Raw genomic sequence first — 21727 nt, forward strand, 5'->3', positions numbered from 1 at the left:
GAAAGAAAGTCAGCATGACTGTACAGTTTTGCTCGCGAGTGTGTGTGTGTGTGTGTGTGTGTGTGTGTGTGTGTGTGTGTGTGTGTGTGTGTGTGTGTGTGTATGTGTGTGTGTGTGTGTGTGTGTGTGTGTGTGTGTGTGTGTGTGCGTGTGTATGTAAAATAAACACACAGAGGACAGGAACTGTGGATTTTTTGCTGAGTAATTGTGATATGATAATTTGATGTCACTCACACATTAAAAGAGGTTATTTTTTAACCTTGAACTTAAGGAATTTACCAGAATATTTTACCAGCAGAAAAAGATAGCAAGAAAACCAGATAAAAACACTTAAAGTATATTTTTGAATGGCAGCAGTGGTGTCGCCATCACATTTTCATGTTTACTTCTTGAACGCACCTGCACAACCACAGTTATACTTTTTGTCACATCTCTCATGTTTTATACTATCATTCAAATTCTTCATGACATTGTCAATTAATTTGTCCCCAATTACCTTTTCTGTTTCTGTTTTAAGTTGTGCTTTTTAAAAAAATAGCAATGTATTGGGATCATTTGGGACCCCCATCACTTTGCAGTTTAACCAATAAAACTATTAATTCAGTTCAAGTTTGACCTGGGTCCTAATTTAGGGGAGGTTGGGGCACTCTGTCAGTCACTTTGAAGACTTTTTTTGGAGAGATTCTACTTGAGATAGAAGCTGCAATTTGTATTAAAGAAAATTATTTAGTTACACAATATGCAAATTAATTGTAACTTTCCAAAAATATGTATGTAAATGTATTTTTTCAGGTGACATTACTAAATAAGTAATGATGTTTTTAGAATAAATAAGTGAACATTTTGCTATGATAGATGTTTCTTTCAGTGGTTAATTCTTGGGGTCCTTACAGGGGTCCCAGTTAGTCCTTATGTATTGAATATATTGGTTATATATTGGTTATTTTCATAAGATAACACATAATGTTATAACCTGTAACCTTAATCGTCCCGTCCTATCAGTTAACCCACCCACACACTCCCTTAGCAAATACTTCCCAAATAAATGAACTACAGTTCAATGAGTAGCCTACATGATCAGCTATACATTTTGGGCTTTAATGTTGTCAGCCAATCGCAGAGTAGAGAATCAATACGTCAGTGCCGGTGTCAACCAATCATATTTCTCCTGGGCGGGTCCAGTCAAAGTGGCTTCTTAGCTTCAACGGGGTAACAGCTCGCGCTCAAACGTAAGGAGTACGTAACACACCTTGAGGGTGCCGACCACCGTGTAGCATGTGCTTGAGGAGGCGTTACGCCACATAGCCCGGAGCAGCACTCTTTACGGGGGGGGGAGAAAGCTTAAGTGGGGCTACCGTGTGAGTGTGGACGACAATGGAACAAGTCAGTAAAGATGCCAAGACCAACCCGGCAGCGACGGCAGGTCTTTTGTCCAAGATATTTTTCTGGTAAGTCGACCCAAAAACACACCGGCTGCTGGGCGGCGTTAGCTACTGTTAGCGGGTTGGTTTCAAAAAAAAAAGAAAAGAGACACAATGTTTGTTCTCCATTGACTTCTATAGAGACATGCTTGGTTCAAGAACACAGAAAACGAAAGCTATAAAAGTTGCCCCTGAGTGTTTAATTAAGGCGTGACAGGATTCACACACGAAAAGTTGTTCGAGACACACACACACACACACACACACACACACACACACACACACACACACACACACACTAAACAACAACACCTGAAAGTAGATTTAAACCTGAACGTTTCCTTATTGAATTTCCCTCTAAGTGTATGCAATGATAGTTTCCTGTTGAATCATTCGCGTTGGTTACTCAAGTCAGGCGAAAAGTTGGACATGTGTGTCATCTTTCTGATACACACACACCACACTAATTGCTGTACAGTAAGCTCCACAGTAAGTTAAGACAGTAGTAATATTGGTGCCAGGGCCTTTCACTTTACATACTGTTGGTTCACTAGTACGCATTTAATACTAAATATTGAAAATGGGCAAATGTAAGAGTAAATGGACAATTTGCTCTCCCTGATTGGAATGAACTCTATTGTGTAGACGAGGCAGGAAAACTGACCTTGGTCTCACTTAGGCCAATATAAACACACATATCCTTAAGAACAGAAAGATCTCTCAGTGCATTTATACGTGGTGTACAGTCTACACTCCCATATTTAGTTTTACTGTGGTTTGTTGGGGATAAAAGCCCCCTGGGTCATTTTCTTTGTCAGGGGTCTTCTATAGCATCAGAGTGAGAAGGATGTGTTTTGTCACTGATGACTGACAGTGCTTTCCTGTGTACACCTGTGCTGGAAAGGTCATCTAATGGCTTTTGTTGGCAGCCTGCTATCTTCCCTGTTGTCATAACAATACTGTCAGGCATGTTTCTTTTTACCAAAGTCAAGTTTGTGCTCATGCTAGCCATTGATATTAACACAACACACCAAATTTTTAACTTCTCTGGTGTTTAACGTAAAGTCTTGATATCCATAAGAAAATATTTTTGTGGTTTTAAGTACCAGAAAATCATCTCAGTATACATTTACATCTCTCTCTGGAGCTCTATGTTTTTGTGTCTGATCAATAGCCCTAGCTATTGACTGACTGTTATCCCAGTCACATGCACCCAGGCCAACAACAGGTAACAGATTGTAGCTACTGTAGGTAAACTGAGTTTTTTTAATACTTTCATAATATTTAAACAGCACCTAGACCTGCTTTCTAATTGAAAAAACAACAATTGTCCCTTTTTACAATATTTGACCTTTTAAAAACAAGGATGCACTTTTTTCACATCAAACATTAAGGCTGACCCCAAACTCCTTCAGTTTTATTATATTTAGAATCAACATTGTTTGTGAAAGTCAGTTAGTCAGCTGTCTGTGCTACCAGATACTTAAAACAGTAGATTTTTCTTAGTTTTGTCACACAGTGTCAGTGATGAGTGTGTCTGCTTAGTTTAGAATAAGTTTGTTTGGTTTATCCAACACTAACAATGATATAATAAATCAGTTGATGATCATGGTTTCCAGCCCTGCTCTCTCTCACAATAGCATGTAGTATTGATAATCATCTGAATTTCCTCCTTCAGGTGGCTCAATCCTTTGTTCAAGATCGGATACAAACGCATGCTGGAGGAAGATGACATGTACGAAGTGCTGGTGGAGGACAGGTCAAAGAGCCTGGGCCAGAGACTGCACAGGTTAGAAGAGCCTTTCAAAAAAATCTTTCTGCATGTGATTAATTACCACAGTGCTTTATCCCAACATCCTGTTTAAAGTCCTGGTGTTAGTTCCTTGTTATGAACAATATCTGAACATTTGCTTTTGATAAAAGTGCAATATCACTAGTTGGAAATGGATTTGTTAAACTATGACTCATATCAGAAGAGGAGATAACTTGATGTAGTATCAAAAGACCGTCAAGAGACACGTTTCCCGCCTGTGTGTGTAAACCAAACATATTTTAATGACATGACAAATCTGCAGGTATCAGAGAGTGACTCAACAAAGTGCGCAAATCCAGTGTCAGAGGAGAGCCGTTATCTGAGTGTTATCTTGTGTGTATCTGATAAAGAAAAAAGTAGTATTCTCAGTGGATATATTGCACAACTGTTAATAAGATGAAGAGCCTCTGAGCCATACATTTCAATAGCATGATAGCTGGTTGCAGTAAGGACCCATGTTAACTTGTAATCAGGAAGCTGCTGTACTGATGTTTAACTTCAGTGACAGACAGCTTGAAAAACGGTTTAAAAAAACAGGTTAATGAATGAATGTATACATGTGATTTTTGTTTTATCTCGCCCCCTTTTTGGTCTTGGACAGCTCTGTATCTTACAACATTCCTGATAACAGGAACAAACAGAAGAGTTTGGATAACTTCTAAACACAAACGCCCACATCAGTAACCCTCCGTAAACTCTGGGCCTGCAAAAAAAAAAACTCAGAAATTCAGTAATTCAGCCTCCATGGGGACTTGACAGGATTTGGACACAGCTTTTATAGTGTGTGTTGTGAGGAGGTTTCTCAGTAGGAAAAGGAGCTTGCTTATTGTCAGGCGTTAAACTGCCAGTGAAATCTGAATTTATCAGTATCTAACTGGGCATGAAATCCTGTGGAGCATGCTAATCATGATTATTTGTTTGCTTTTGAAGATTGCGTCCAGGCAGCTCTATTGACCAAGAAGAATGAGCCATGTCATTTCTCCAAGGATAGCAGTCCAAATCTATGCATAAAGCCCAGTGAAATAAATGTGTATAACCTTTCTAACATTTTATGACTGTACAAAGTCTGGTGTATTGTTTTTCTGAACCAGTGTGACTTATTTCATGATGGGATCACAAAGAAGTCTTGTGTTTCACCTCAGGACTGACTGGTTCTCTAATTTTTCGCTATTGTTAACAAATCTCCAGGCTTATGTCTTCAATAACAACCAGTGGGTGTAAGACTGAAAGCCTTAAAGGAGTAATGTTTGATTTATTGACAGTAATATGAATATAGAATATTAGCAGCCTTAATCTTTCATGGGTGTGTATCTTTAATGATCTAAAATCCTGAAGCAACAAGTGACATGAGGTTGAACTCAGTCTGGAATCAACTTAATCACCACTTGATGACATGATTTGTGATTCAGACTGCTTTACTATATTAAAAATATGTCATATATACTTTTTAAGGTTATTAAAGTTTGTCATCTTAAAGCCATGAAACTTAATATCAGGGCCATGTGGGATCATTGTTGCAACCCCTGCCGCTACCATAGCCGTTGCCATTAGCAACCAAGACGGTGTCTGCGAATATGAAGATGAAGATTGCATGTCATGACTGGCCTGACCCCCCCCCCCCCCTCCTCTTCCTCCTCCCTCCTCTCATGTACAGTCTTATTGCAAGCGTTGCCATTAAGTGAAACGGGAGCCCTTTTTGTTTTCTTTGATTACGCATTTATCTGTACTGATTACTATCTGCCTCACAGACGAGTCCCGACTCATCCGGATGCGAGGCTCAACTCCTCATTACACACACACACACACACACACACACACACACACACACACACACACACAAAGTAATATGACATCTTTTCTGTTACAGTTACTGGGACCACGAGCTCCAGGAGGCGACCAAAGAGCTACGCAAGCCCAGCCTCTTCAAAGTCATCATTAAGTGCTACGGGAAATCATACTCAGTGCTGGGATTCTTTACACTAGTCGAGGTCAGTGTTTAGTCTGTGTTAAGAAAAATCTCATCATTTTTACAATCATTAAAAAATAAACTGTTGAGGTTTTGTTGGTTTGGCAGCATGTATAACACAAAACATTAACAAGTGAAGCACTGTGCTGTGATGTCTTAATTTAAATGTGATGGTCTGCTGCCTCACTGTAATTAGTGTGTGTGTGTGTGTGGTGGCGCTAACCCCCTCTGTCTGCTCCCCCCCGCCCATCAGGAGGTCATTAAAGTCATCCAGCCGGTCCTCCTGGGGAAGATGATTCTCTACTTTGAGAATTACGACCCAAAAAACATGACGGCTCTGTATGAAACCCTCGGCTACGCAGCAGGGATGTCCGCCTGCACCATCGCCCTGGCGCTGCTGCACCACCTCTACTTCTACCACGTCCAGAGGGCAGGCATGAAGATCAGAGTGGCCATGTGTCACATGATCTACAAAAAGGTCAGTAAGAGAGGAGGGCACCTTTCTGCTCAATCGCCATCGAATGCAGCCCGAGCTACATACCAGGGGCGCTCCTGCATTCTTGTGTTTGGGACAGGCTGCCAAGTTGTGTCACGTAATCCGAAATGGCTCGCTGGCTCATATCTTTTAATGTGGGCTCACTCACGTGCGAGGCTGCTTCAGATTCTTAATGTGTACAGCATTCAGCAACAGGCTTGATCATTGTAATAGAGTCGCTTCTGTGCCCACCTTTTGAGTATCTCTCCTGTCCTTTTGTCCAGGCTCTGTGTCTCAGCAGTTCAGCTATGGGAAAGACCACCACGGGCCAGATCGTCAACCTCCTCTCCAATGACGTCAACAAGTTCGATGAAGTACGTGAGAACGTTTTTATTTTTATTCATACATGTAAAGCTTTGGTACAGTTACTGCCTCCACACAACATTGGTACTCACTCACAGAACTGGTTGTTGCTCTATATTCCATAAGTTAGACCTGAAATAGGAAAAATGTCATTCTCTTATAATGCACCTTAAAGTAGCAGGTCATTAGATTTTTTTTACCATCAATACAGCTGTGCAGAAGCCTTATCTCACACCTTATTTTATGTGATAGGGCTAAGTCAAGGCTTTAGAAAATAACTGGCCAACATTTTCCACACTTAAGGTCCCTTCCTGAAACCTTCATGTTTACCAATATACTTAACTCCATTCCACTTCTACCAAAACCCTTCTAGCTCTGTAGATGCATTGATCTTAAAAAATAAATAAAATCTTCAAATGAAATGCAATGACAGAAATATATTGTATAAAGAAGCAGTGAAATAAAGAAAATAATGCCTTGACACAAGTAAGGATTACATTGATGGCCACATTGACTTGAGGTAGGATCAAAGTAGTATTCTGCTTAAGCAACTCAATGTGTGAAGCGTCCACCTTAAGGATGGTGTGAGCGTACTATAAAACTAAAGAGAACTGCACTGAATCACCAAATAAACCAGTACAGTACAGTAAAAAATACAGATACAGTTTCTGTCAAATATTAAACAGCCTAGAGCAATAAATCCATTTTACCACACTGATCTGTTTTATCTGCAAGAGCAAATAACTTGTGTCAGTGTATGTGTGTGTGTGTGGTTTGCATTTTTAAAACATGAAATTGAACTCAAGGATCATTTTGAACCACTGAAAGGCCGCAACTTTCTTTTGATTAAGACATTTCCGGTGGGTTTCATTTACCTCAGTGTCAGCTGCATCTCAACCCTCCACCTGCTGCTCTTTCTTTCTCTTCCTATCTTTCTTTACATGGTCGCAGTGGTTTTGTATTTTATTTCATGCATTTCTCTGAGTCATATTACATCTCCATCATTACTCTCAAAGCTGCCTTGACTTCTGCTGCTGCCTTTAGTAAATCTGTGGCTGAATACAATCTAATTGTAGCTGCAAATTCAAGGGTTCATGACTTAATGATTGGGCCGCTACAGTTTCCTAATGCTGTTAGACTTCCCGTAGCTAAACTGAGCGTCTATAGTGCCAGAAAACAGAAATATTTGAGGAAGGTTGATTTTTGATTTGTGGCCCTTGATTAACTAATTGTAGACATGTGAGGCGACCTAGATGACCCGCAGAAGATAAAATTGTGGTCCGGTGACGTAAACATGAGGCATGTTTGCAAGTTAGCACACATGAAGCATCTGAGGTTTTGGCAAGAGTGTAGCTGCGAGGTATACTGGTGTGATGTATTGTGTGTGTGTGTGTGTGTGTGTGTGTGTGTCTGTGTGTGTGGTTACAATGTGTCCTTCAAGTGCTTTCCTTAGAAACCTTCCGTGGAAACAGCAGCAAAACTCTCCCAGCTTGAAGTTCAGGCTTAATTATACTCTGACATTCTGTGGCAACCGACCCAGTTAGTCTCACGCAAGTGCTGGGGATCGTTTTAAGCAGAGGGGTCAGAGCCCGCTGCGAAACTCCACTTTCTTCAAGGAATTTTTTTGTTTCTTGGCAGCAGGCTGTTAATTACACCATGCCATGCACTCACGCTGGTTTAGATTAAAGTCTTTTTTTACTCATCTTGTAAAACCCTGGCCCGCACTGAATGTTAACAGATGAGTAAACACACTGCTCTTAAAAGTGTCAGAACCAAGTTGGATCTGAGACATCACAGCATGAGTCACATGTGTGTTTTTTCCCCCCCCAGTTTGTAACGGGGAAGTTTTCTCTGTTTTTCCAAGTTTTTTTTTTCTGTTAGTGATCATATCCGATCTCTCTCCAACAGTTGACCATCTTCCTGCACTACCTGTGGGTGGGACCCCTCCAGGCAGCAGCGGTGGTGGGGCTGCTGTGGGTGGAGATTGGGCCGTCGTGCTTGGCGGGCATGGTGGTGCTCATGTTCCTGATGCCCATGCAGACCATGTTCGGAAGGCTGTTTTCAAAGTTCAGGTGAGGCCAGATATTCCAGGCAGACCCCCTTAAATTTTCTTGTTTCCTTTTTTAAAATAAGAACCCTATAAATGGTCATCCTTAATAGCTACATACATTATATAGCTCTAAAAGCTGCATGTTTCAGCTAAAAAGTCAACATCCTCACCAGCTGATGATCCAAGTAGAAGTATTTTTCTATAGTTGGCATCCAGTATTATTGTTTTGGATGCCAACTGTACAAAAACATACTTGGACAAGCTGTACTGTAAATTTAAACTGTTTTTGTGTTTTCAAATTGAAAGCGTGGCTACTAATTGATCAGTTTAGCAAATGTATCACTATCTTGGGCAACACGTTTGTGTGGAGTTAAACTCTGCCAAATCCAATGAAGAACAGGACAGAGCGGCTAACATGACTCTGAACTCTCCAGCTGCTCCAGTGAAAGTGTCTGCGCTTAATGTCAAAACAGATAAACAGGGTTGAGCATAGCTCAGCGGTTAGAGCGCCCGCCCCATGTGTTGAGGCTATAGTCCTCGTTGCAGGTGATCCCGGTTCGAATCCTGAGCCGAGTGGTCTTATCCTGCGTGTCATTCCCCCTCTCTCTGCCTCCTGTTTCCTGTCTGTCTCCACTGTCCTGTACATTAAAGGCAAAAAAAAGCCCCCACAAAAAAAAAACAGATAAACACACTGTTTTCGTGGTTTCAGTTTTGGAAAGGCGAAAAAAGGTTGCTAGTTTCTGATTGTGACTGTTAAGGGGAGGGGTTTAGGGGGGTAATGGCCATTTGGGAAAGTAACTATTATTTATTACCATTCAACAGAAAAGTCATAAATGCGGCTCCTGAAATCGAGTTCATTTGTTCATTTTCAGGATTCTTGTCTTTGTTAATGATTAATGAGCAAATTCCTGTATGTAGAGATATTGCTGGACAAGGGTCACGTCATAATATGGTTGTAAAATCTGTCTCCATCCTAGTTTATGATCTCTCTGAATAAATGAGCTGCAGGCTGGACCTGTGTTGTTACTCATTATAATGGTAGTTTCATTTGGAAGTGACACAGCACTTTTTAGATGATTTGAAGTGGAAACTGTCCTTTATGTGACTTTTGTTTCCTGAGTCCAGAAATTCACCAAGTCCAGCTGACTGTTCTGTCCGTTATCAGGCAATGACTTTCACCTAATTGATTTAGGAATTTGCCACAATTTAAGTGAATCCAAGTTGTTTCTCTTAGAACAGAAATGCAGAAAGTCATCTTGGATGTTGTCAGAATAGTTTAATTTGTGTTAAATAATGTTTATTTGTCCCCTACAGGAGTAAGACAGCAGTCCTCACTGACAACAGAATCCGCACAATGAATGAAGTGGTGTCTGGAATTAGGATCATCAAGATGTACGCCTGGGAAAAACCCTTTGCTGCTCTGGTGTCTGAGGTCAGAAGGTAAAAACATGAAAAAGGCTTCTTGTTCTCACCAATTTCACCTCACTTTCCTTCAATAAGGATATTTTTAGATAAGTCAGAGTTAACATTTAAAGAAATATGGGGCTCTGTTAAGTGTTTTCTGCTCATGACCTGTGTTATCATGGTCCTACGTCACTGCAAGCTAGTAAGTAAGTAAGGACACAGGAAGAAATAAAATGTATAGATTGGATTTAGGGATCTTTAGATGTCTTATATTTTCATTACTATTGTGTGTGTAGATAAGAACAAAAATGTTTTGGTAGATGTCCAACCAGTAATAGGGGAAGGTTAGGAAATTGACTCCATTATGACTGTAAATGGAGGCTTTCAACTACCACCTGCACCCGTGTTCCTACCCTGGTTAGGCCATCTGGTCTTAGAAATATCATTAGGTGTAAATTGCTCCTATGTTTTTGCGTTTGAATTTTTAGTTCCGGACGCTGGGTTTTAAAACCGTTGGGCAGAGTTTCATCACAAAAACTAGGTTGAAATAGGGAACAGTGGCTGTGCTCTATTTGGCCGTGCTGATAAGATGCTTGTTACGCAGCAACAATGATGGCAAACCCTGCTGAAATAAATGATAGGCAGCAGGTATTTATCTCTATCAGCTGTGATAATCAGACAGCAGCAGGTGTTGGAGTTGCTGTGGTTCACATTGATGTGACATTTCTTTTAAACTTTTAAGTGTAGGCAGAGGCACATTTTACTGTTAATCTACAACAGACAGGTTTCATTCTTTTACCTGAAGGAAAAAATAACTTAAAGAGAAAATGAAGATGTTTTATTGTTCATTATATGATTTGGAGGGTTACAGTTTTTAGTCGAAAGTTTCTGATGATATCTTCTGGATGGATGTTTGTAAAAATGTGAGTTGTTTTAAGAAGCAAACCTTTTTAGTGTCAGATTGAATTTGTTGAGTTCAGGACAGAAGAGAAGATTGTTTTTAATGTAAGAAGCTCTGTTCCTCTCTGACACGTATTTTAACACTACAGCAATATTTTGTTTGTTTCTTAAGTCCGTGTTGGCTGGACCTGTGCACGACAAATAAAATAACTAACTGACAATATGAGCTTTGTGAACTGATTCTAGCTCTTTGGCTGGAGGGCCTTATAAATCCCTCCACATTTGTACGTGGAGGCAGTTATTAAAATCATTCTGCCAAACTCCTCATACCTCTCATTCCTCTCCACTGTCATTCCTAACTGATGTGATCTGGATCAGGAGTCTAATTTAAGGATTAAAGCAAATTCTAAGTAGATTCATGTGCTTCTTATAAAGGCGTTTTCAGATTTGTTGGCAAGGTTTGTGAACCCTTTTAGAATTTGTCCTTTAGAATATGACCTAAAACGTAATCAGATTTTCATGCAAGTCCTAAAACTAGATTAGGAGACATCATTTAAACAAATAAGACAGAAATTTTACAGTTATTTATTGAGGAAAAGATCCAAAGTTATGTATTCATGAGGCAAAAGTATGTGAACAAAAGTATGTTCATTCATTTGAAGGCGAAATTTAAGTCTGGTGAATCAATGGGATGATTAAAGTAGCTATGAGTCTGGGAGGCCCTGTCTTTATTAAAAGAAGAGTAATCTGGGTCTTCACTATCAAAGTCTGAGCTTCACAACACAGGTTTGTGGAAGTGTGTCATGGAGACATGGAAAGGAGATCTCTGAGGACCTTTTTGTTTTTTAGAAGAAGTTGTTGATGCTCACCAGGCTGAACAAGGTGTGCAATTGTCAGGTCACCAAGGACAATAGAGTAACTTCTAGGAAACTAAAGGCCTTTCTTGAAGGGGTTATAGTCAGTGTTCATGAGTCCACCATCAGGACAACATTGAACATCAATGGGTGTTACAAGCCAAAGTTGAAAAGAAAAAAAAACACTACTTTCCAAAAAGAACATTGTTGCTGTCTACAGTTTGCTCAAGACTACGTGGATAAACTGGAACGCAACAGGAGATAAGTCCAGTGGAGAGATGAGACCAACATTTAACTTTTTGCCTTAATGATAAGGATCTTGTTTGGAAATGAGTAAACACTGTACAAGATAAGAACCGTATCCCATCTGTGAAACATGGTGGTGGCAGCATCATGATTTGAGCCTGCTTTGCCACCTCTGGACCAGGATGACTCACAGTTATTTACGGAACAATGAATTCTGAGTTGTTCCAGCAAATTCTACAGAAGGGATGTCAAGGTATCGGAGTGAAGTAAAGCTCAACAAACAGAACCGAAGAATGGTTAAGCAGTGGAAAGTTTTAGACTGGCTGAGTCAATGTTCTGGCTCAATGCTGGCCTATAGAAATGTTCTTGGTTCCTTTTATCTTGTTTTAGGTCTTGTGTAATAGTCTAATCATGTTTTAGATTATATTGATGCAGAACCACAGAACATTCTAAAGGCTTCACAAACTGTCCAGCACCACCGTATTATGAAGAAATTTCAAGGCACATATTGGCGACTCTTCTGCTTGTCCGTTCATCATTTGTGTAATTGAACCTTTATGTTTTAAAACCATGTCTTTTAAACTCTGTCTTCTCAGGAAAGAGATTGGCAAGATCATGAACAGCTCCTACCTACGGGGCCTCAACATGGCCTCCTTCTTCTGCGCCAGCAAGATCATCGTCTTCATCACTTTCACCGTCTACGTTCTTCTCGGAAACACAATCTCAGCCAGCCGCGTGTTTGTGACGGTGTCGCTGTACGCTTCTGTGAGACTCACCGTCACCCTCTTCTTCCCAAACGCCATCGAGAAGCTATTCGAGAGCCGCGTCAGCGTCCGCAGGATTCAGGTACAGCTCCCGTAAAGATTTCATCATTTATAACCATTTTTTTTCTCTTCTTTTTTGAAATCTTAAAGGTGGACGCAAATGACCACCACCGAAAAAGCAATATCAGTAGCAGTCAAAAACAGCTTGCCTCTCTTTATTAACACTGTGGGAAGGGAGAAACATGAGTCAGTTGGCTTTCCTCTTATTTGGACTTGAGAGATGCTTGGCACAGCTTCACTGCACACTTAAAATCATTGTCTGGCTTGGAAATATTTCCTCTATGCAGTTTACAGAAAAAGGCAACGCCTCTGCAGAACGGAGTGTTACCTCTTTAGTCAAGGTGAAGGTTGATCCTGTGCTGATTAAACTACAGAGGCAACAATATTTATCTCTGCAAACCTGCTTTTCATTAAACATTATTTGTATTTCAAGGAAGCTTTAATACAGTTCCATTAAGCACATAAGGCTACAATATCTGGCTGCACCCAGTTCTTACAGTATACTGATATGATAGCACAGGTTGCTAATCTCTTATCATTTAATCCCAGCATTACAGTGTGCACATGGCACCATGGTAACTGGGAGTTCAAGCCTTTTAAAGTCACATCTCCTACAGTTTTTTTCTCTTTGTCTCATGGAGATATGATCAGTTTGAAACCTGCCAAACTTGCACTTATGAGACACAACCTAATGATAAAAGCTGACAACTGCCGCAAAAGACTTGACTAAAAACATACTTTGATCCCATTTGATTCCATGTTATGTAATATCCAATAAGATGATAGCATGACTGAATTTACTGTTACTGTTTTGAGGAGTTTTTATGTGATCCTTTGAACCTGGGATTAACTCTTGTTTTGTTGTTTTATTGTGAAGGAATTCTTGTTGCTGGATGAGATCAAGAAAATCAGTGCCGCACTGCCACAGGAGGGGAAGAAAGATTCCTCTGTGGAGATTGAGAACATGACCTGCTACTGGGATAAGGTCAGACCCCCTGCACTTACTGGAATACATACTGGAAATATGCACCACGCTTCTAAAGTGTCAAAACATTAGTATATAATGCAAAATATTACAGCCAGTAAAGTGAAGCTGCATATGTTTTATTGTCTTAATTCCCAACCTTATTTAGCTGTCAAACATGTTTAATGACTTTGTAATGTAGACTTTCTTGCACTAAGTGTGCACATAACCAAAAAAGACTGTACAGATTGCAGGAGAAAAAGTTGATTTCTGATCATTTATCATATCTTAAAACATATTTTTGCACCCTCTACAGACTCTGGACGCCCCTTCTCTGCAGAACGTGTCGCTCTCTGTGAACTCAAGTCAACTCCTGGCTGTTATCGGACCAGTGGGAGCCGGGAAGGTAAGAAAAAATTTCATCATTTCACAGTGAGAAGGCGGCTAGAGCAGTGAGAGATAGTAGATAGTTTCACGTCTCACCTTTCTCTCTGTTCCACATGTTTTCACCAGTCATCGCTGTTGAGCTCCATCCTGGGAGAGCTGCCTACCGCCAAGGGGTCACTGAAGGTCAACGGTCAGCTGACGTACGCCGCCCAGCAGCCGTGGGTGTTCCCCGGAACCATTCGCAGCAACATCCTGTTCGGCAAAGAGATGAACCCCCAGAAGTACGAGAGAGTCATCAGAGCGTGCGCTTTAAAGAGGGTGAGAGTTTCACTGATTCAACACATCTAAAAATGAATACAGTGTGAATGAGTATAGACACCAACAACATGAAGGAAACTAACATTCTACTATACACAGATGTTAAAGCGATGGTTCGGCGTAATTTCGACCTAGCATCATATGCACCATGAGGTCTATCTAATCAGCGCCTCAGCCGTTTATTTTCATTTGGTCGCAAAATAATGGAGTTAGAGCCATCAGCCGAATGTCTTAGTACAGGCGCTAACGGGACCACCAGTGTATTTCTTATAATGCCTGGATTGTTATCAAACTTCTACAGCAGTACAAATAGGGTCTTTACTCATAAATCCATGCATTGGAAAGTTTGTAAGTACACCAGGAGTTTAATAAAATAAACACTTACCTGTTGGCTTTTACTCTGCTGCTACTGCTAAAGCTGTAAACATTGTCGAAATATCACGAGATCCTGCACAGCACATCTAGAGATCTGTGCGGGATCTCGCAAGATGTCATGGTGCATATGATGCTAGGTAGAAATTACGCAGAACCATCGCTTTAAGTACTGTAGTAGTATAATAAGGCTGTATTTAAAAATCAAACACATAATAGAGAGCTTTTGAAAAAAATGTGCATCTTAAAATAAAGTGAATTGATCACATTGGGCTCTTAGATAATTAATTCCATGTGGCTTCAGTTCACATCATTTGCCCAAAATAATATGAGACATACTAGTTTTGAACTGCCTGAGGTCAGTCTGTCTATTCTTGATTTAGAAGCTGTGTTTTTGCTGTTGACTTTTCTCTTTTCAGACCATGCCCCATGAAAAACCTTTTCTCAAGCTGAGCTGATAGTAATAGGTGATGTAAAAAAAAAAACAAAAAAAAAACACTGCAGACCACTGATTGGTCTATCTCAATCATGGGCTTTCTGTGTGAGACAAAGCTTTCCACTACTCCTGCTTCCTCTCCTTGCACAGGATGAAAATGAAACGAACTAGAAGCATCTGTCTCAATAGTAAATAATCAAAGCACGCATTTCTGTCATTCAGAGGCCTTCTCTCTTCAACACATACACACATTTCCAGTGACGATGATAACTATGGATTAGTATTTATTTATGGTAAGAAAACTCCTCTCAGTCTTACTTGCCTCTTTTCTACACCTGGTATACGTTACATGATTCTTTCTATGATGTAACTGGTAGGAAAGCACAGACCTGTAAGATAAAGGCCATCAGTTGTGAATGTACCATTGTATTGCATGAATAAATACTGATATTCATGAGCAGGCTGGGCTTGTGTTGGTCTGTTAGTCCAGGATTGAGTGTGTATGGTTAGTGCATGCTGCAGACTAGTAACAGGAAATAGTTTTGACACAGACACTCAATCTGAGGGTTTCCTGTGTAAACCGTGTCAGCAGTTATCGTCTTCCTAGTGGTTGATAGAGAGCAGCAGGTGACACAGGAGACAAAAGGTCACACTCCCGGTGACTGCTCTTAGACCGTTTGTTACAATATGATTGATATTATTAATATGATTTGATTGGTTTAGAGAATAGATCCAGCATTTTGTAGCACACTGATCATATTTTTAGATCAGTGCCTTGGATAGTAATTGAAAGTTGGCCCTGTTGTTTCTGCACATATGAGTCAGTCAATATGAGATTTCTCCAACAAGCCGCTGCTTTGCCAGATGGAAATAAACAGCAGCAGCCGGGGCACCACTAAAAAGACAAAATGGAAACCACAATAGCTTTAAAAAAAAACACGCTGACGAGGTGCTGCTCATTCATCCCCCAGCCAGGGACAGCAATGATCAGTTGGACAGAAATAAGCATCAGCAGCAGTACCCTTTTGCCTGTAGAGTAGCTGTGTGTTTGAATGGTAGCGTGATACACAAAGGGTTCCACAGAGAGGCGGAGGCCTAACTGAAGACTGCTGTGAATAGTTCAAACTTTTCTCACGCTGTTTTGAGGCTTAACATGTGGGCTTGTTCACGTTTGCCGCTGCTCTTTTTGTAGGGCTCTAAATGCAACACTCTCAGCTGTTGTTGTCACACTTAATGCTGAGGTGTGGTTTTGGTGCTGTGTTTGCATAGTCTTGGTTTGTATCACATACCTGCAGCGCTGAAAATATGAGATGTGTGATGTGCCGGTAGCTGATTGGTAGAAACACCTGGTTGAGGTTGAACTATGGCTACATTGAACTGGCAGCCTCAGTACATGCCAGGTTAGACACACTGAGTCCAGTAAAAGAGTCACAGGGCTCTCACTTGTGAGTCCTGTGACTCTACTTACTTATAATTGGCCAGTATAACCTGAATTATCCACATAAAAAACACGATGAAATAAATTGTTCTGCTGCGACGCACACTAAACATCTTTGTCATCAACTTTGATTGAACTTATTATGGTCACACACACTCTCACACACTATCTCTACGTGTGTTTCTTATCTCATAAGCCAGGTGCATCTTTTTATACGCGGTCACATAATGTGGCCGATTTCAGAACAGAAGTGTGCTTATCACTCAGTGAGTTCACATGCAGTAAGTTATCTGTTATTGTGTTCTTGTGTAATGATTTGATGTTTCAATGTATCACCACAAGTGATGAATAGAAACTTGAACAGAGGCAAGTGACTGCTGGAGAATCATATTTCTTGCTAACATTTACACATAATAGGTGTACTGTAACTACATAACACTTGTAAATGCATATCTGTGCATCCACTGTATGTGCTGATATTGCTCATATGTGTCCATGTCCTCAAAATGGAATGTGACACACTTGTCATGTTTAATCTATTAATCTGAACAGGGGGTGCACCACAGCTCCCAGTACCTCTCACTAAAAAAGACTGATGCTGTCCTTACTATGTAAATCCCAGGAACATTGTACACATGTATACGATCTCAGAAGCTCCTGCATATTGCACATTTATATATTGCAGATTTATTTACATAGAGATTGTTTATTGTATATGGTATTTTCTTTTATTGATTTAATCACTTTCACCCTTGCACTGCTTCATTTTTTCCACTGTACTGTTGGGTCAATTTGAATTTTTCCCAAGGTGATCAATAAAGATACATCTCATTTTATTAATCTGCCACTAATTGGATCTACCGTTTGTCTATAAAATGTCAGAACAGATGAGATTTTAGATGTTGTTTATGACTCTGCCAACAGTCCAAGACTTAAATATAATTAAGTTAATCATATAAAACCGATAAAATCAGAAGATACTGTTCTGGCAATTTCGTATTAAAGAGCACAAAGTCGTTCATTGTCTTTCTGAGAGTTTATTCTGTCGCCTGCAGATGGACTCTTTGCTGTCTCAAGTGTGAGAACCCAGAGCAGGGGAAGTTGTCAGATTATATACAATACATTATCCTGTGAAAAGGATGATCTTGTTCTACCACCAGAACAATGTCAGCATAATAGGCACGTCATAATGTGTTGTACAATCAGGACGATGGTTAGTCAGTAGATTTTAATATACATGATTAATCTTAATCAGCATTTCATGTAACATAAGTGATATCATGGTCAGCAGATTATGACACACACACACACACACCTAATCATATGGCATAGTTACTCATTTTATCACAGAAGATTAATAATAAGAATTCCCATTACAATACACACATTGAATGAGCTGGCACCAGCAAATGTTTGGCAACCTTTGGCTGAGAAGTGACTGAAACAATTAATCGATCATAATATGTTTGGATTTTATTATTCTGTCGTTTGAATAATGACTAATTGTTACAACTGTTGATTCTTGGGTGGTTGTGGCAGATATAATTAAGCCTATTGTTGCTGGGGTCTTTTGGTTTATTTTGATAGGTTTGATTGGCAGGGTCAGGCTGACGTGCAGGGGGGCGTGGCGGGAAGCTGCTGGCTCCGAGAGGATGATGGGAAGCCGCCATGCTCCGAGACGCACCAGCAGAGGAGTAAGTCTACGTAGATTAAAGAAAGAGACTAAAAGTTAAAAATATCCACATAGCACCATTAACTATCGATTTATACACCTTTTTATTAAAAGTAAAACTACAACCGAGAGCAGGGTGTTCGCCAATGCTGTCGGAAATTAGCTGGAGGCAGCTGATAGCATCAAATTAACCTAGGTTAGCGTATCATTAAATTAGCTTTGTTTTGGCGGGTAGTTCTGGTCTTCTGAAATGAAGCCAATGTGAAGAACTGCATTCTATCAAAAGGCCACCAGGGGGCGACCGTTTTGGTGTCAAAAGGACTTCCGTCTCAATACGAGTCAATGGAGAATTCACCAACTTCTCACTTGATTTCAAAATGTGTTTATGGTCTCAATCGCTAGTTTAAAGCCTTCTTCAATGCTGTATGATGTTCATTTGTGAAATTTTGGCCTACCTAATTTTATATTTGATGATGAAGCAGGGTATGCATTAGGGCGTGGCTACGTCCTGATTGACAGGTTGATTGCCCAATGTCCTCGAGATCCAGCCCTCGCAACCAATCGCAACCTCCCCGCTCCGCCAATGGCCCCGCCCGTGGCCCCACCTCATGCCCATAAAAGTAGAATCCGTGTTTTTATTTTTCCCAGCATGCACCTCAAATTTTCAAGATGGCGCTGCCTAGATTCGCAACTATTGGCTTCCGAGCAGCAGTCCACAAACCAATGGGTGACGTCACGGATGTTACGTCCATTTCTTTTATACAGTCTATGGTTATAACTAGCTTTGTACAATGGTTTATTTTGTGCTGGAGCCTAGCAATGACATGGTGTCCTTTTTATGGTGTGGGGTTGTTTTTGGCATCATATTGGTTTGAGTGGAGTCCACTCTGCTTGGATATTGGCGGTTTATGTTGGCTAGATAATTAGCATTATCGCCATTGTGGCTAGTTTGGTTAATTTACAGCTTTGTGTTAAACATTTGAGTTAAACATTTCCAAACTATTTAAACTATGTGTTTTTAAAAACTATTTTAGCAACCTTTTTTAAAAAATATTTTATGAATTACCTCTTTTTTTTTTATTCAGCTACTCTGAATTTCTATCCTACCTCTAGTGTTTACTCATTGCAGATTCATGTAAGGTAGCATTTCCTCAGTTATGTTTTTATCATTCATTATTTATAAGCCAATTTATTATTGGGGTGGTGTGCTGGGATTGATTGAAAAATGTCAGAAATTGAGTCAGAGGAATTTCTTGACACTGGTAACAAGGACACAGCCAGTTTAGCTTGATAAACCTAAACAATGGAAACTGATGGAGTTTTTTGACTTTTGGCTTAGGAAGAGGTTAAAAAGCCAGAACTTGTGCTGTATTTTGATAATCCCTGAAGAGGAAAGTAAACAGCATGAGCATCAGAGAGACAGGGAGAACATGATGAGCACATGAGCTGTGATGTAATATTTTTCTCTGTGGTGCCAAGGTTTGACCCTGAGAGTTGAGCTATATTTTTGAGATGTTTAAGAAAATAGCAGTACAGCGAGCTTGGCCTAAGGAGGACGGGGTAACTCTCATTCAGGGCTTCATAATGAGTAAAGCCCAGGAAGCTTAATGTGCTGCTTTAGACCTCACTCAGATTGGCAGCTATGGTGGCAGGCAGTGCTAAAAGCTTAGGAAGTAGTTCCAGAGGCACAGGCAATGGTTCAGGACTGACTTAGACTTTACACATCAACAGGAGGCTAAGAGCTGGTGAAGTGTGCAACTTGAAGGATTGCTCTTGATTTGAATGATCAATAGTCTTATTGTCTCTGCATGATCTGGATGAAATTACACAAATTAATGCTTGATAAAGTCATTACCTGTGATGTGCTGCAAAGAGTAAAAGTTTCCCAAACTTCCTTGTTGACATTGCTCTTATCTTTGCTACACACTCACACTAAACTGAGATCAGTGTTAAGCAAGTATTTGCAGATTCCTTACATCATGCTCACAAGTAGAAATAGTCTCAACTCCCCTTTATGAAAAGTGTTTATGGGGAAAGTAGCATATGCATTCCTTTTCTTTATATGCTCAGACATGTTAGAGGGTAGGCCCGAATGCTCACTTTAACACCTCAAATCTAAAAGCTTTACATTGTATAGAAAGAAGTGACTGTCACTCCACTACTCTTTACTGTCAAAACAAAGGTCTGGAAAACGATACTGTAGTTGACTCTTACCTCCCTATGACTGTGTGTGTGTGTGTGTGTGTGTGTGTGAGAAAGTTGAGTGTGGTCATTCCTCTGTGCTTGCTGGTTTGCTAACTGTACTCTGCTGTGTGTTTGTGCAGGACCTGGAGCTGCTCCCGGATGGAGACGTGACAGTAATCGGGGACAGAGGAGCCACACTCAGCGGAGGACAGAAAGCTCGTGTCAATCTGGCCAGGTCAGAGGACCGTCCAATCAGACATGATCTGGATTGACATTTTTTATTTTTTGTTGCTCTTACAAAAAGTTTGACGCAAGATAGATATTGATTTATTATACCAATTAATAAGTAAAGAAAACGCTGCATTAAAAACACATTTCTAATAAAGGTGTTGTATTTATGGATTCATATATTCAATAATTTAAAATCAAATGTATAACATAGTGGACACTAGGGTGCAGCTGATGGATCAAGTGTGTAGTTAAGAGCCGTTTGTGTGTGTTTTCAGGGCTGTGTATCAGGATGCAGACATCTACCTCCTGGATGATCCTTTAAGTGCTGTGGATGCTGAGGTTGGGAGACACCTGTTTGAACAGTGAGTAATGCTAAGTGTAACATAGTGTGTCAGAAATCAACTAGTCCCCTCCTTTGTGTGTCACACACTCAGTTAATTTAGTGTGGTTTCATGCCCTCAACACATTTACATGACCCAGTATACAGATTTGAGAGCAGCAGGATAAGCTCCCATACACAGAAACAGCACAGGGGATTTATTTGATCTACCAGGAAAATACTGGAGGGTTCTGGTCAACACTCACAAAGCTGTAGCGGAAAGCCTTCAGCGTCAGATCACAGGAGTAGAGAGTTCTTAGGAAAGCAGGACAGGAAATGTATTTGCAATGTTACATAATATTTTCTTTTTTCAGTGGTGATAGAAGTAATCAGATCCTTTGATTCAGTAAAAGTACCTTAACATCCTTCACAAAACATCATACTGAAGTAAAAGTACCTAAGTATTATCTGACTCATTTATTATTATATGACATCATTAGATTGTTAATATTGAAGCATCAATGTGTAACCTAGGGGTCAGGGTCCCTCTAAAAGGTCACCAGATACATCTGAAAAAGAAGAAAAAACTAAGTTCTGTTACACAGATGTGTTGAGAGCTACAGTAATACTACTAATAATACTGCAGTACCTCAAAATGTTACTTAAGTACAATACTTGAGTAATGTTGTAATGTACTTGTAGAATATGTAAGGCCAGCAGAAAGCTAAGAGCAAAGAGTGATTGGTATCTGCAGTGATACATCATATCATTATAGCACTGTTGTACTTTTATTTAAGTGTTTGTCAGTAGATGTTTGGCTACATTGTTTCACAACAAAATGCATCACTGGTGAGAAGAAAGATGAAGAAAAGGTTGAACAAGTGTTAGAACTGAGGCAGGAAGAGGTGCGGTGCTGTTGGTGTCACGCAGACAATTGAACTTGGTCCTGCGCTTCCTGTTCCACTCTTCCTCTTTGGAATATAAATATATAAATAAATCTCCCTTGGATAATACAGACATTATGTAACAGAAATAATGAGGAATAGGAAGCCTCACATTCACACTGAGTACATGTGACGATGATTTTTTT

The 21727-nt window shown here is 40.1% G+C and overlaps 1 protein-coding gene across 2 annotated transcripts in view; it reads left to right on the top strand.

Annotated features, from left to right (window-relative positions):
* The first annotated feature begins 1296 nt into the window (after nt 1-1296).
* LOC128354094 (ATP-binding cassette sub-family C member 4-like) overlaps nt 1297-21727 on the top strand; it is a 36663-nt gene continuing 16232 nt past the window's right edge. For both annotated transcript variants that reach the window (XM_053314342.1, XM_053314343.1), the window contains exons 1-13: nt 1297-1448; nt 3100-3210; nt 5102-5222; nt 5454-5678; nt 5960-6049; nt 7947-8110; nt 9403-9528; nt 12089-12338; nt 13194-13301; nt 13597-13686; nt 13794-13985; nt 20228-20322; nt 20594-20680. In XM_053314342.1, the coding sequence (XP_053170317.1) occupies nt 1375-1448; nt 3100-3210; nt 5102-5222; nt 5454-5678; nt 5960-6049; nt 7947-8110; nt 9403-9528; nt 12089-12338; nt 13194-13301; nt 13597-13686; nt 13794-13985; nt 20228-20322; nt 20594-20680 (1733 nt within the window). In that variant the 5' untranslated portion in view covers nt 1297-1374. The remainder of the gene's footprint in view (nt 1449-3099; nt 3211-5101; nt 5223-5453; nt 5679-5959; nt 6050-7946; nt 8111-9402; nt 9529-12088; nt 12339-13193; nt 13302-13596; nt 13687-13793; nt 13986-20227; nt 20323-20593; nt 20681-21727) is intronic.

The sequence above is a fragment of the Scomber japonicus genome, chromosome 24 (genome assembly GCF_027409825.1).
Source record: "Scomber japonicus isolate fScoJap1 chromosome 24, fScoJap1.pri, whole genome shotgun sequence".
NCBI lineage: Eukaryota > Metazoa > Chordata > Actinopteri > Scombriformes > Scombridae > Scomber > Scomber japonicus.